This window comes from Pelodiscus sinensis, chromosome 10 (genome assembly GCF_052426305.1).
Source record: "Pelodiscus sinensis isolate ZL-2025 chromosome 10, ASM5242630v1, whole genome shotgun sequence".
NCBI classification, from domain to species: Eukaryota; Metazoa; Chordata; order Testudines; family Trionychidae; genus Pelodiscus; species Pelodiscus sinensis.
The window spans coordinates 26,447,735-26,461,073 of NC_143061.1; the positions used below are offsets into that span (position 1 = coordinate 26,447,735).

At 44.9% G+C, this 13,339-nt stretch overlaps 1 protein-coding gene across 1 annotated transcript in view; it reads right to left on the reverse strand.

The window, feature by feature from the left end:
• GMPS (guanosine monophosphate synthase) overlaps window positions 1–7,104 on the reverse strand; it is a 74,356-nt gene extending 67,252 nt beyond the window's left edge. The window contains exon 1 of the mRNA XM_075937754.2: window positions 6,929–7,104. Coding sequence (XP_075793869.1) covers window positions 6,929–6,955 — 27 coding nt within the window. The 5' untranslated portion in view covers window positions 6,956–7,104. The remainder of the gene's footprint in view (window positions 1–6,928) is intronic.
• Window positions 7,105–13,339: the final 6,235 nt, after the last annotated feature.

Sequence of the window (13,339 nt, forward strand, 5' to 3'; positions counted from 1 at the left end):
GCTTCTGAGGCTTTGCCAGAGCAAAGCCTCAGAGGCGCGGGGAACCGCCACTGCTGCCGCTTCAGTCTGGGTGCCTGTGGTCTGCTGGGGACGGTCCCCAGCAGACCACAGGCTCCCGGACTGAAGCCGCAGCCGCGGGGGGGTCCCGCGCCTCTGAGGCTTTGCCAGAGCAAAGCCTCAGAGGCGCGGCACCCTGCTGCCGCTGCGGCTCTGCTCCCCGTGTCCCTGGTCTGCTGGGGGGGGGGCGCGCAGCTAGTGTGCTTCCCCCCCCCCCCAGCAGACCAGGCTTTTGTTTTGGACTCTGGGGCAGAGCAGCTGGGGCGCTGCCGATTGGTCCTGCAGCGCCCGCTCTGGGCACTACTGGACCAACCCGGCAGCACCCCAGCTACTCTGCCCCAGGCGTCCCCAAGTCAGCTTCTGCTGAAACTGACCAGCACTGACTACAGGAAGCCCCAGGCAGAGTTGCTCTGCCCCGGGCTTCCTGGAATCAGCTGCTGATCAGTTTCAGCAGCAGCTGACTTGGGGACGCCTGGGGTTCTTAAGTTGATTCTGTATGTAAGTCAGAACTGGCAGTCAGTTTCAGCAGCGGCTGAATCTGGACGCCAGTTCCGACTTACATACAGATTCAACTTAAGAACAAACCTACAGTCCCTATCTTGTACGTAACCCAGGGACTGCCTGTAATCTTTAAGAAAACTTTTGTAAATGAGTTCCAATAGTTCATGGATTAGGGACCCAAACTTATGGAATTCTAGAGGCTCCTATATACTTAGGTTAATCTATCCACCCCATGAGACTCAGTGCTAAGTCTAGAAAATACCATCAGAGAAGCTTAGTATTGGAGTTCTCAAACTGTGAATTTGTGTTTCCAGAGATAACATGCTTGTTAACAGCAAGAGTGTTTTTAAATAAATCAATAAAATATAGAGGTGAGAAATAACAGACTTCCACTCTATTGTCCCTCTGCAAATTTGAGTACACAGAGTCAATTCCTTACCCTCTCTCTGAAAGTGCAAAGTTTCAAAAAGTTCAATGAACAATATTGTTGGGAGTAGAATACCTCTGGACAAGGAGACGAAGTCTAGAGATAAATGTGAGAAGGAAGAGACAGTAGAAAGAAATGTGAAACTGTTTGAGCAGTATATTCCAGAAGTCTTGAGGTCTTTCTGAGTATAGCCTGTATACCATTCTTTCACTAGAAGGGAAAACCTATAGTAGTAGAAGGCCATGAAAGAGATCCGGTTTGGGATATTTTAATGAAGTTCTTCTACCTGTGGGTAAGACAGGAATGCATGCAAAATGCAAACAGTGCAACACAGAAATCCAAGGCCAGGTTGCTGAAATGAAACCATGTCATGAGAAGTGTTCCTTCTGAGGAGGACTCTGCACTGAAGACGATGAAATGAACATGCAGGGTCTTCATACTTCTTTCTGAAGGACTGCCTGTGTTTCTTATGGACTATTGTGAATTATTATGTTTGAGCAAAAAATATAATTGTTACTCCATAGGAGTCATTTTTATGCAGCTGTGATAAAAATAAATAGCTGAAATAGGCAGATCTTCCTTTTATAATTTCACCTTTAGAGTACTAAGTGTCATGAATGTAATGAGTAATAGTAAATGAGCCGTATGGTGATAATAATTAAATAATTTCATTGACTTATTTTGTTGAGGACGGATTCTCCTAAACATACAGGCTTCTGAAGACTATCCTCATTCTAGATCACCATCATTTTCTATAGTTTCAGAGTTATCTGCCATTGGTAGGGTTTTAGTCACAACATGCATGTCACATAGCCACAGTAATATAATCTGTAGCAAAAACCAAAACAAAACCACCTTCATCATCCAGAAACAACCATAGATAAGTTTGTGATAAGAACCAATATATTACAAAAAGAGGCCCAGTTTGTTTATGCAACAAGCTCTCCTTTTTGTATGATTGAGAACTCACACTTCATTAACATGTTTCAGTCATTAAGACCAGGAGAGAGCCGGGCTGGCAACTTTACTCCCAGGGAGGTGGCTTTGCCCATTTGGCTCCCGGAATGAGGCTTCATGTAAACATCATCTTATCACATAAGCGGTTAGTTGGTTACACTCTAATATCTCTATTGAGCATTAATTATATCAATAACTGGCCTACTCTCATAACAGTTTGTGAACAGAATCGTGAATAAATATATGGCACTGTCACAGCCAAAGTTCTCAACATTGGGCTGAAGAGAAATGTTGAACACATACTGAGTACTCTAAAGCCCATTTTTGTATACTTGAACAAAATGCAGGGAAATAGCTGTTTTATTGCTGATGCTGTTGAAATTTGGAAGAACTGAGTGAGATCTTAAAAAGAGAAATATGCAATGACAGAGAAAAATTGCAAGCATAAAAACACACATACCCACAAATGGGACAAGCACTATGTCCAGCTCATTTCCTTGCAAATATTTTCAGTACTCAGTATCAAGGTCAAACCTTAACTTCTGAGGAAGATGGACTGGCTATCACATGGGCATCCAGCAATCATCCCTCCATAATGCCAACTATAATAAACATCTTAGCTAAGAGAGGAAACCATTCAAGAAATACGTTTACTGATGTTTTAAAGAAAGTCACATCAGTGAACTGGAGGAAGGCACTTAAGCAATTGGATTCAGAGACTGTTGACGTGATAATCACACTTTTAACAGCAGTAGCTTCTTCTGCTGGTATAGCAAAAATATTTTCTTCCTTTGGACTAATTCATTCCAAATTGAGAAACTGTTTGAGACCTCAAATGCAAGAAAGCTTGTTTTTCTTTTCTAGATGAATAAACAGGAAAAAGAAAGTGAAGACGAATAAGCTGCAGAAATATTATCATGTTGACTTCACTAATACAGTTTTGATTTAGTTTCAAATATTTTAAAAATTCATTTACTATTTGAGTTTTAGACAATTTCAACAAAAAAAACCCTCATTTTTAAAAACTTGAATGTTTAAATTCAAAATACGTAACACTGTTATTTTAGTTAAATAAAGCAATTTAAATGTCTGTCTGGTGATGTTCTCCTGTTAGTACAGCATGGCAAGAAAATCCTCCAATATCAATGATTAACTTGTTGAATTGGAGATAGTTCACATCTCAACAACTTCATAAATATTTGCTTCAATTACCTTCAGTAAATATCTTCTTTAGTTGCCTTTGGTAAATAAAATAACCAAACAACCATTCATTTTCTTATGTAGTTGTAAAACTAATCTGAAAAGTTTTCAAAATAAAGCACTGTTTAAAGAAGTATAGTGTGTCCCTTCTAAAAATGAAACCTACATCTACCTCTGAGTTATGAAGAATATGTATTAAGGTTATAACAACCAAAAATGAATGTATTTTTATGTGGAAAACCACAATTAAATCAAGTCTTCCTGACTAGTGATTTGGATCAAATCCACCCTGGTTGTGATCCCCCTCCAAACTGCCTTATATTACCTCTCCTTTGGTGGTATAATAATGGAAGTTCTGAAACATTCTTTGTGGCATTAGAAACTGTTCTATTCTGTTGTTTTAAATGACCATGATATTAAACAAATGACCCTTGCAGAAGACATTGCTACTTGTGTACATAAATATAGAAATCAATTACAATTTCTGAATTCTGTTCCGTAATCATAAATACACACACACACACACACACACCCTAGCAGTGTCTCTGCAACATTACACTCATTTTATACATACAGGCTATGTCTACACTCGCAGCTTCTTGCACAAGTAATATGCAAATGAGGCTAAGTGTGGAATATCACTGAGCCTCATTTGCATACCTAATGAGCCACCTTTTTTTTTCAGAAAAGGCTCTTGTGCAAGGAGGAGCATCTACACTGCCCCTTCTTGTGCAAGAAAAACCCTCTTGCGCAATGCCGTTACACCTATTACTTTTCAGGAAGAACAGCATTGCGCAAGAGGGTTTTTCTTGCCAAGAAGAGGCAGTGTAGACACTCCTTGCGCAAGAGCCTCTTCTGAAAAAAATGGTGGCTCATTAGGTATGCAAATGAGGCTCGGTAATATTCCATGCTTAGCCTCATTTGCATATTACTCGCACAAGAAGCCACGAGTGTAGACATAGCCACACTGTATACGGCAAGACTTCTATTACCCCAATTTTAAGTTTATTCGGTACTTGAGCAGCAAATCTGTTTTTTTCTGTAGCTCAGACAAAAGAATTAATACTTGAATGCCTAAAGTTTATATTTATATTCTGGTGCCTAAATAAATTGCCTATCATAGGAGCTAACATCCACAGACCACTGAAGTCAGGGGCTTAACAAGCCAAAACTTTATGTTGGGTCCAGTCTATTCAAGCTAGTGTAGGTTTTATTTTGGTTAAGAAAGCTCTAAAATACACACTTGAATTTTTACAAAGTACAAAAGAAAAGCACCTAATCCAATGTTCTCGTAAATCTTTAAAATATACCTAAATTAAACAGACCCATCAGTTACCCCAGATCAAAGCTAATAACCTAGCAACCTCATTATTACAACAAATTAACCAACCCAATACTTATCTCCCATAGATCCAGGCCATCATTACCTAAGCTGATGGTTGCTATAGTCATTTCCCCATAGGCAAGGGAGAAAAAGATGGACTTTCAACAGGGTGACCAGATATCCCATTTTGGTCAGGACAATCAAAAGCAAATGGGACAAATACAGTTTTCCCAAAAAATTGGGTTGTAACCCCTACTGAGGTATGGAGCAATGTGTGGAGGAGTGAGAAATGCCTTTGGAGCTGTGCACAGCAGAACATCTGCTGCTTTATTTATACTGGCAAAAAATACTCAAACCCAGTATGGATGCAGTAACACCAGCATAGCTTATTCAGGTTTGGAAATTAAAAGAAGATGTTGTTGTATAAAATACCTTAATAATGGTGTATCTATGTCAGCAAAAAATTCGCATCCTAACAAATACAGTTAAACCTATAAAACTTGTGTAGACCACCCTTTGTGTATCAATGTGTCTTCATAAGTAGAGACAAAACCAAGTAAACTCACTTTGACGTAAGCTCCCCATGCACATTACTTAATTTCAAGAATTACTGTATTTACTATGCTAAATTGAGTGTTATTTATTGCCAAAGTGTGGTACTGAATCATTAGAAAAGGCATTCCAATCATGAGAACTCACACTCCCATCCCACTGCTGCAAATACATAAGCCCTGACCTCCAAAGTCATCAAGATGGTATGCAATTCTCACATACAGGACTTGTATCAAAATTTTTAAAGCATTATGGGATTCTTCAGGATAAAAGTCACTATATGAACATAAGAGCTTAATATAATTGTTTTGTTTTTTAATTAAAATAAAATTAAATGATCAAAAACAAAATATAAGGCAATGTCATATAAGTGCTAATGAGCTTGTGATAGCTCTAACATATGTGGGGGAAACGAGTAAACTAGTTGACAGAGGAGTTTAAAAATAAGCTAGTTCAATTACCATGTTTTAAGTAAAGCTCCTCTGAACTGGAACTGAGCTATAATGAAGTCATTGTAAATTTCCTGCCCTGTACATCCTCAAGGCCTATGAGTAATAGAAACAGCAGAGGAGCCAGGCACATGCAGCTCTTTTCAGGCAGTACTTTGCAGCAGTACCGTACAGGGGTCCATAAGATCGGATAGTTCATTCCTAATTCTTTCATCAAGACCATGAACTACTAAATACCAGACACTTCCCATCTCTATTCAGCCCCATGGATCACATACTATCCATTATATTCAACTTTATCTGTTTCATATCATAAAGTTAAAGGCCAGAAAGGCTCTACTATCTAATCTGGACACTAAACTGCAATCACAATACCCCTACCAAATCCAAGAACTTATCCCTGACTAAACCATAACTTCACTACAAATTCACAGACAGTAACTGGGAGAAGAGCAAGAGGTATCCTTCCCTTAGGAGCTAAGAAGAGGTGCATTATTCAGTCTACTTACTGTGAAAAGAGAATAGCAGTTTTTGGCTTAGAAAAAAATATTGTACCCTCCTCTATGGAATTCTCACTCGTCAAAAGCTACAGAGCAAAGTAAGATATTGGGAAGGAGATGGAAGAGACCTGTGCTCTTTCCCCACTGGAGGGATGGAGTAAGGGAAAGGCCACGATTCTCGGTTACCATGCCCAGTCCAGCGTCTCATGTCAACAACACGGGGAAAGCTCTGGAGACAAGTGTACTGTTTCTCCAGTCCACTGAGTGGGGCAGGCATACTCCACCACTCAGGCGTGAGCAGCTGGCACCTTTACAGTTAACCCAAATCCTTGGGCTGGGCACCTAAGCGGCTTCCCCAAACCTGCAGCTAACAGGGGCGCCAGTGTGTCTCCTTCTCCCCTTTTCCCCCGCTCTCACTCCTCCCCAAAAAGAGGGGGAAAGGCTGGGCCCCCGGTTCTCCCCAGCCATCGCGTCAGGGGCACCTGCGGGGGGCAAGCGGCAGCGACAATGCAAAGCCCCCGCCAGGGGAACACATGGGCGCCGCACAGGGACGCTGCAGCCAAATGCCCCCTTCACTGCCCTCTTCCTCAGGCGGTACCGCTGCCTGCGCTGGAGACTGCGAGCGGCAGTCACGATGCCCCCTCCCCCGCTGCCTGTACCATGTGCCCCGGGCGGCGCTTCCTGCCGCTGCGGGGAGTCCGGTCGGGGACTCATCAGGGCGGCAGCGAGCTCCCGCGGTCTCGCCGCGACTGCTCCCGGGCGGGCGGCGGGGAAGGAGGGAGCCCGAGAACCGGCCTGGGCGCGGGGTCCCAGCCCCACCAGCCGAGCGCACAAAGCGCCCAGGAGGAGGCTGGCAGGCCCGGCGCGGGGAGTGTCCTGGGGCGAGCGGCCGCGCGGCCCTGGCTGCAGGGGGAAGGAGGCGGCGGCGCGCTCCCTCCGGGGCTCCCGCAGCGGCACTGACCTTGGCGTCTCCATTGCACAGAGCCATGGAGCCGGCTAGGGCCGGGGCGCCGCACCGCGCCGCACGGCCGGGGACGAGGACAGGGCGCCCGGAGCAAGGGGAGGCTGCCGAGCTGCCGCCGAGATGAGCTAATCCTGCCAGTGTGCGCCTCCGCTCCCCTCTCCCGCCACTGGGAGGAGCCCAGCCCAGCGCCGCCCCACTCCCTCCTCCTCCTCCTGCTGCTGCTTCCGGAGGGGCTGGCGAAGCAGCGCGCTCCGCTCCTGCGCGGGCGGGGGGACGGAGAGGGAGGCGCGCGGCGCCCTAGTTCAGCCCAACGCCTCAGGCCGTTAACAGCTGCTTTCGGCCGCTGAGTGGAACGAAGCGCCCTCCGCGCGCGGCCGGGGCCGAGCCCGAGCCCGGCTGCCTTTCTCTCGGCGTTCCTCTTAGCCGGGGAGAGCTGCCAGGCCGCTTGCTGGGGCTCCTCGTCCGTCGCTTTCCCCTTCGCCCCGCCAGCCTCGCTGCAGAGCGTCCCTCTGCGTGGCCCCCGCAGCTGGGTTTACAATCCGCTACGCACCCGGCCTGGACCTCAGCCCCTGAGGGGGGCCGCACTGGCTACCGGCTCCGGGTGGAGGCGCCATCTCACGCCTGGCTCCTTTGAAAGGCGGCGCGCGCGGGTCTCTGCGTCTCCAAGTTGGACGGATCCGCTTCGCCCGAGGTGAGGTGCCTTAGCCCGCGGAGACTGAGCGCTCTGCAGGCAGCGGGGAGACTCTGCTGTGCGGCTGGGTTTAACCAGCCAGCTTACAGGGGGACAAAGGGTAAGAACGAAACTGGGAGCTGCCTCGTCCGAAGCGTGGCGTTTCACGTGCTGCCCTGGGGCTGAGTGGCGAGCCTGAGAGCGGCAGGGGAAAGTACCCGCCAGTTGCAAAGAGAAACGTGAGAAGACGCGGAATAAATAAAACCACTTGACGTCTTTGGAAAAAAATGTAAGAGGTGTCGAATGGTAAGGCAGGGCGGGCCAACCATATAGATGAGCTAGGCAGTCGCCTAAGGGGCCAGGCTTCAAGGGGCACCACATAAGACTGAAGTCGGTATTTTTCTGTATTTAAAAACATATTATCCCTTATATATAAAAGTATCAAATATTGTACTTGTAAAACAGCGGGTCATTGCCATGTCAGAAGTTATTTATTTCACATTGTAGCGCACAACTATGTATGTAAATGCAATTAAAATGTGGCACACATAGCTTTGAAAAAGCACTACCTGGGTTTCCTGCCTGAGGGCAGGGTCTGGCAGTTCAGTCATTCTCCATAGCCCAGTGTTGGCCAGTCATACAGGTGAGTCAATGTTGCTTGCCCTTTAGTGAAGGCTGGTCAGTTACCTGCCACAGCTGTTCTGCTGTGATCCCCAAGACATTGTGCCCATGAAGAATTTGTACTGGACTTGCAAAATTTGTTAAGAGGTTTTTACAAGATCGTAAAAAGAGAATCACAAGATCGTAAAAGGAGAATCACAAGTACAAACACGATTGTGTATTTATTGTAATCTGTTAAAGTAATATTAAAGCCCTGCTTTTAGAACACTTGACAGCTAACGTTAACAAATACAACTTACATATACATTCCTTTCCATTCTAATTGGATAATGTTTGAAAATAATAAAAATTCTGACCTTCTGTTTAATTTTTTATTAGTTTTAAGTGAAGGTTGAAATGACAAATAAATTATAGTGTACCAGATTTATGTTACTGTGATGTCATTGCATGCACATTATCTCACTGGGAAGGTTTCAGCAGGCAGAGAGCTACATGCTTTATTGTCCCATGGTGTTGCAAATTCATAATTTCTCTTTCCATACATTTACTCCACCTTTAATCATTCTTACCAATCATTTTGATTCATTTATCTTTTAGTTTAATGTAAAGAGTATTTTACTTTAGTATCATTGTTCTTTATTTTGATAACTTAGTGAAATGGTTGCTTAACATTTTTTCATAAAATTAATACCATGGCAGATAAAAAAGAAACACTGTGGAACTCAATATCACCTAAAAGGAAGGCTGAGGAGATAAAATGCAAAAAGGTTCCTTCCTCAAATATCTTCAATTTCAGAAACACCAAGGCTGTGTCTAGACTGGCCAATTTTTCTGGAAAATCAGCCGCTTTTCCGGAAAAACTTGCCAGCTGTCTACATTGGCCGCTTGAATTTCCGCAAAAACACTGACTTCCTACTGTAAGAAATCAGTGCTTCATGCGGAAATACTAAGCTGCTCCCGTTCGGGCAAAAGTCCCTTTTGCACAAAGCTTTTGCACAAAAGGGCCAGTGTAGACAGCTCAGATTTGTTTTTCACAAAAAAGCCCCGATCGCGAAAATGGCGATCGGGGCTTTTTTGCAGAAAAGCGCGTCCAGATTGGCATGGACGCTTTTCCACAAAAAGTGCTTTTGCGGAAAAGTGTCCATTCCAATCTAGATGCTCTGTTCCGAAAATGCTTTTAATGGAAAACTTTTCAGTTAAAATCATTTCCGGAAAATCATGCCAATCTAGACGCAGCCCAAGACCAAAGCAGTTCACAACATCAAGATGAAGGCAGCTTATTTTAGATAGAGGCAAGTCACAGCATCAAACTAACACTAAAGTTGAGAAAATATTTGTCTGCAGACATATGTGCCACGGTTGAGGTAGAAAAGGTAACAAGGAAGTAGCAGGTAGATATATGGAAGATGAACTTGCAAGCACTTACAGTGCCTACACCCTTGCATGTGGCCTAGATGTGATGATCTTGTATGACAAATTCTAATGGAACATGGACCCAAATAAGTTCAGGAATATCACTTCCTGAAAGATGGAAATGAAAGAAAATTCTCTGCACACCACTATGAGAGGAAACTCACCAATGGGGAAGAAATACTTTGACAGTAGATATAATATTCTTTGTTAAAAGATTTAGTGTTTTGCTTCTACTGCAAACTGTTGAGCAGTCATGCAATTGGTACGTCAGTTACTGAAAAGAGATTAAAGGATTGGAAAAACATGTCTTCAGTTCTGTGAAATGATGGGGGGAAAAAGTCCTAAACTTTTGAAAAACTTACAAAATTGGAAAGACCTTGAACTACAATTGAAAAAAAAATTGGAAAACTTGATGAAGAAAATTTAGATGTAATCAAGCAAGAAGAGAACTGGAGCCAAATACTGGATCATCTGGCTGCTGTAAGAAGAGTTCTCAGTGGGCAAAATCTGGCATTCTGCAGGAAAAATGAAAATTATACAGTGCAGGTAATGGAAACTTCTTAAAATTTATTGCATACCTAGCTTTGTTTAATCCACACATGAAGAAGCATCTATGTAACATAAGTGACCATGAAACTCATGTTTGTTTTTTTAGAAAAACTCTGCAGAATGAGCTGATTCAACTCCTAGCAAATGCTATTAATGAGAATCTTAAAAGCTCTCCATTATGCAAAATTCTTTTCAATAATTCTGGACTGTATACCAGATGCAAGTCATGTTAAGCAGATGACAGTGATCATTTGCTTTGTAAATGCATCAAAAATCTGCAGTTGATAATGCCGAAGGAACATTTTGGAGGGTTTGTATCCTTGATGGAGACAAGCTGAATGTATTCTACAAGGGTATGTCTACACAGCAAAGTTTAATGAATGGAAATGCCTGTCTCCTAGAGCTGGAAGGGCCCTGAAGGCTCATTGAGTCCAGCCCCTGCCTTCACAGTAGGACCAAGTACCATCCCTGACAGATTTTGCCCCATAATGGCCTTCTCAAGGATTGAACTCACAACCCTGAATTTAATAGGCCAATGCTCAAACCACTGAGCTATCCCTCGCCTCAGCTAGCACACCCCCTATTTCAAAGTAACTTTCCTAGCGTCTACACAGCCAAACCGCTATTTCAAAATAAATTTGAAATAGCGGCACGCTTATTTTGAATTTGGTAAACCTTATTCTATAAGGAATAACGCCAAATTTGAAATAGTTATTTTGAAATAAGTGCTGTATAGACACTTATTTCTAAATAAGGGGCCTCCAGCCTTCCCAGGGAGCCCTGGTGGCCACTCCAGCCTCAACCAAGAACACTCCACTTCCTCTCCCTCTTCCCGGAGTCCTTAAAGGGGTAGACTCTGGCCACGGTGCTTGTGCCAGCTCCAAGCCTGCCAGCTCAGAGCCAACAGTCACTGCCTCTGACCCAGTGGCCCCAAAACATGAGCTAGCAAGCCACTGGCAGCCAGCCCTCCACCACTCCCCAGGAGCAGTCTGCCAGCTCCCAGGAGCCTGCCAGGGCCCGGGGAGGGCAGATGCCTTTCTGGTGCAGGGTGGAGATCACGGACCTTATTCATGTTTGAGGGGGATGCCCCCAACGTCCATGATCTCCGCACTAGATAGAGGAACGCGGCCATCTATGGCAGGATAGCTGCTAGCCTGGCTACCAAAGGCCACATGCAAACCCAGGAGCAGGTTTGCAAGACAATCAAGTTGGTCCAGTGAGACCCCCAACCCTGAGCTTTCCCTCCCCTTGCTTCCCCCTTCCAGCTCCCTCCTCCCAGGTTTCCCCCTCCCATCTTCCACCCTCTCTTCTCCTCTCTCCTGCCTCCTTTCCCCAGTCTCACCAGTTTCATTCCCCCCCTCCCTGTTTTGTTAAATAAAGAGTTTGTGTTCATGAAAATATGTGTATTTGATTTGACATCAGGAAGGGGGGTTACGGAGGGGTAAGTAGAAGGATGTGAGGGAGGAATGAGGCACAAGCCCCCAGTAGGGCAGACCAGAGAAACTCTTAGTGCTCCTCAGGGTGGAAGCTCTCCCGCAGGGCCTCCTGGATACTGACAGCCCCCCGATGGACCTCCTCAATGGCAACCTGGAGAAAGTGCAGAGAAGCACCACAGTGCCCAAGGGCAGCTCCAGCTCCATGTTGCAGAGTGCTGTGGTGTCCTGAGTAAGGGCAACCAGAGCATGCAGAGACAGAATGCTTTGCTGTCCCTCATTCAGGTAGACAAGCAAGCAGGGAAACCGGAGAACTGGCTGTCCGGGGGGGTCCCTTTAAGCACAGACCTCAGATAGCCTCGGGCAGCAGCCCCACACAGTAAGCCCTGACCTGGTGCCCTGCCAGAACTGGTTCTGGCCAGCCTTAAATGTGATTCAGAGTCCACTCAGTGTGGACACGCTATTTCAAAATAGCAGAATGCTATTTCTAAATGCATTTTGTGTGTAGAAACGTTATTTCGAAATAAGCTATTTCAAAATAACTATTTCGAAATAAGATATTTTAAAATAACGCTGTAGTGTAGACATACCCCAAGAGCTTGAAGGAATGTAATTTTCTATTGAGAATTTACGTGGCCAAGGCTGACAATGGGAATAATATGAAGGGTAAAGACACAATGGTATACAAAAGAGAATAATATAAATTGATCCTCCAGTGGTTTTTTGTTCTTTGCAGAATACATTCCCTGAATTTTGGTTGTCATTGATGCTGCCAGATGCTGTTTGGAGGCTAATAATTTCTTTGACCTGGTGCAATGCATATGTAGGTTTTTTTTCCCCCAATATGTCATTGGAAAGTTCTTTGTGTCATGTGTGTTCTGTAACTCTGAAACCATTGAGTCAAACAAGATGAGAGGCTATGTCTACACTTCAATGATCTTGCTCTGCAATTTGCGTACCTTTTTCCGATAGTTTTTTCACAACAGGCTTTTCCGAAATGTGGCCACATTTCGGAAAAGCCTCCTCTTTCAGAAGAGCCCTTCTTCCTCGTGGGAGGAGAAAGACAGGGCTTCCAAAAGAGCGCATCTGCTCCCCCCCCCTCACTCTCCAGCACCATCTCTGTAGCAAGGTGGGGAGGCAGGGACCAGCGGGGAAACAGTGCAAGTGGGGACTGAAACAGTCCCACTCACACCTGTCCCACTGCTGTTCCTCTCCCTTTGGGATGAACAAACACCTCCTGTGGCTCTTGAACATTCCAAAGGAAGAGGCACAGAGTGGAACTCGTGCTAGTGGGGACTGCTTTGTTCTCCACTGGCATGGGTTCTTGCTGCATCTCTCCCTTTGAAATGTACAGGAGCTGCCGCGTATCTTGTACATTTCAAAGGCAGAGAGGCAGAAACACACTGCCTCTCTCCCTTTGAAATGTACAGGAGCAGTGGGCAGCTCTTGTACATTTCAAAGGATGAGGCAGAGTGGGATAGTGAGGGCCCCCTTATCGACTAATCAAGTAGTCAGTGGAAATTCCACCGTCTACTCAATTAGCTGATTAAATGAAATTGAATATCCCTAGATGGGGGTGCAGGATGGGGTGAAGAGGGTAGGGTCTGGAAGGGAGTTTGGTGGTAGGAGAGTTTGTGGGGTGGGGGTATGAGGGATTTTGGAGTAGGAGGGGGTTGGGGAAGTAACACAGAAAAGGGGATGGTGAGAATGCAGCCAAATACC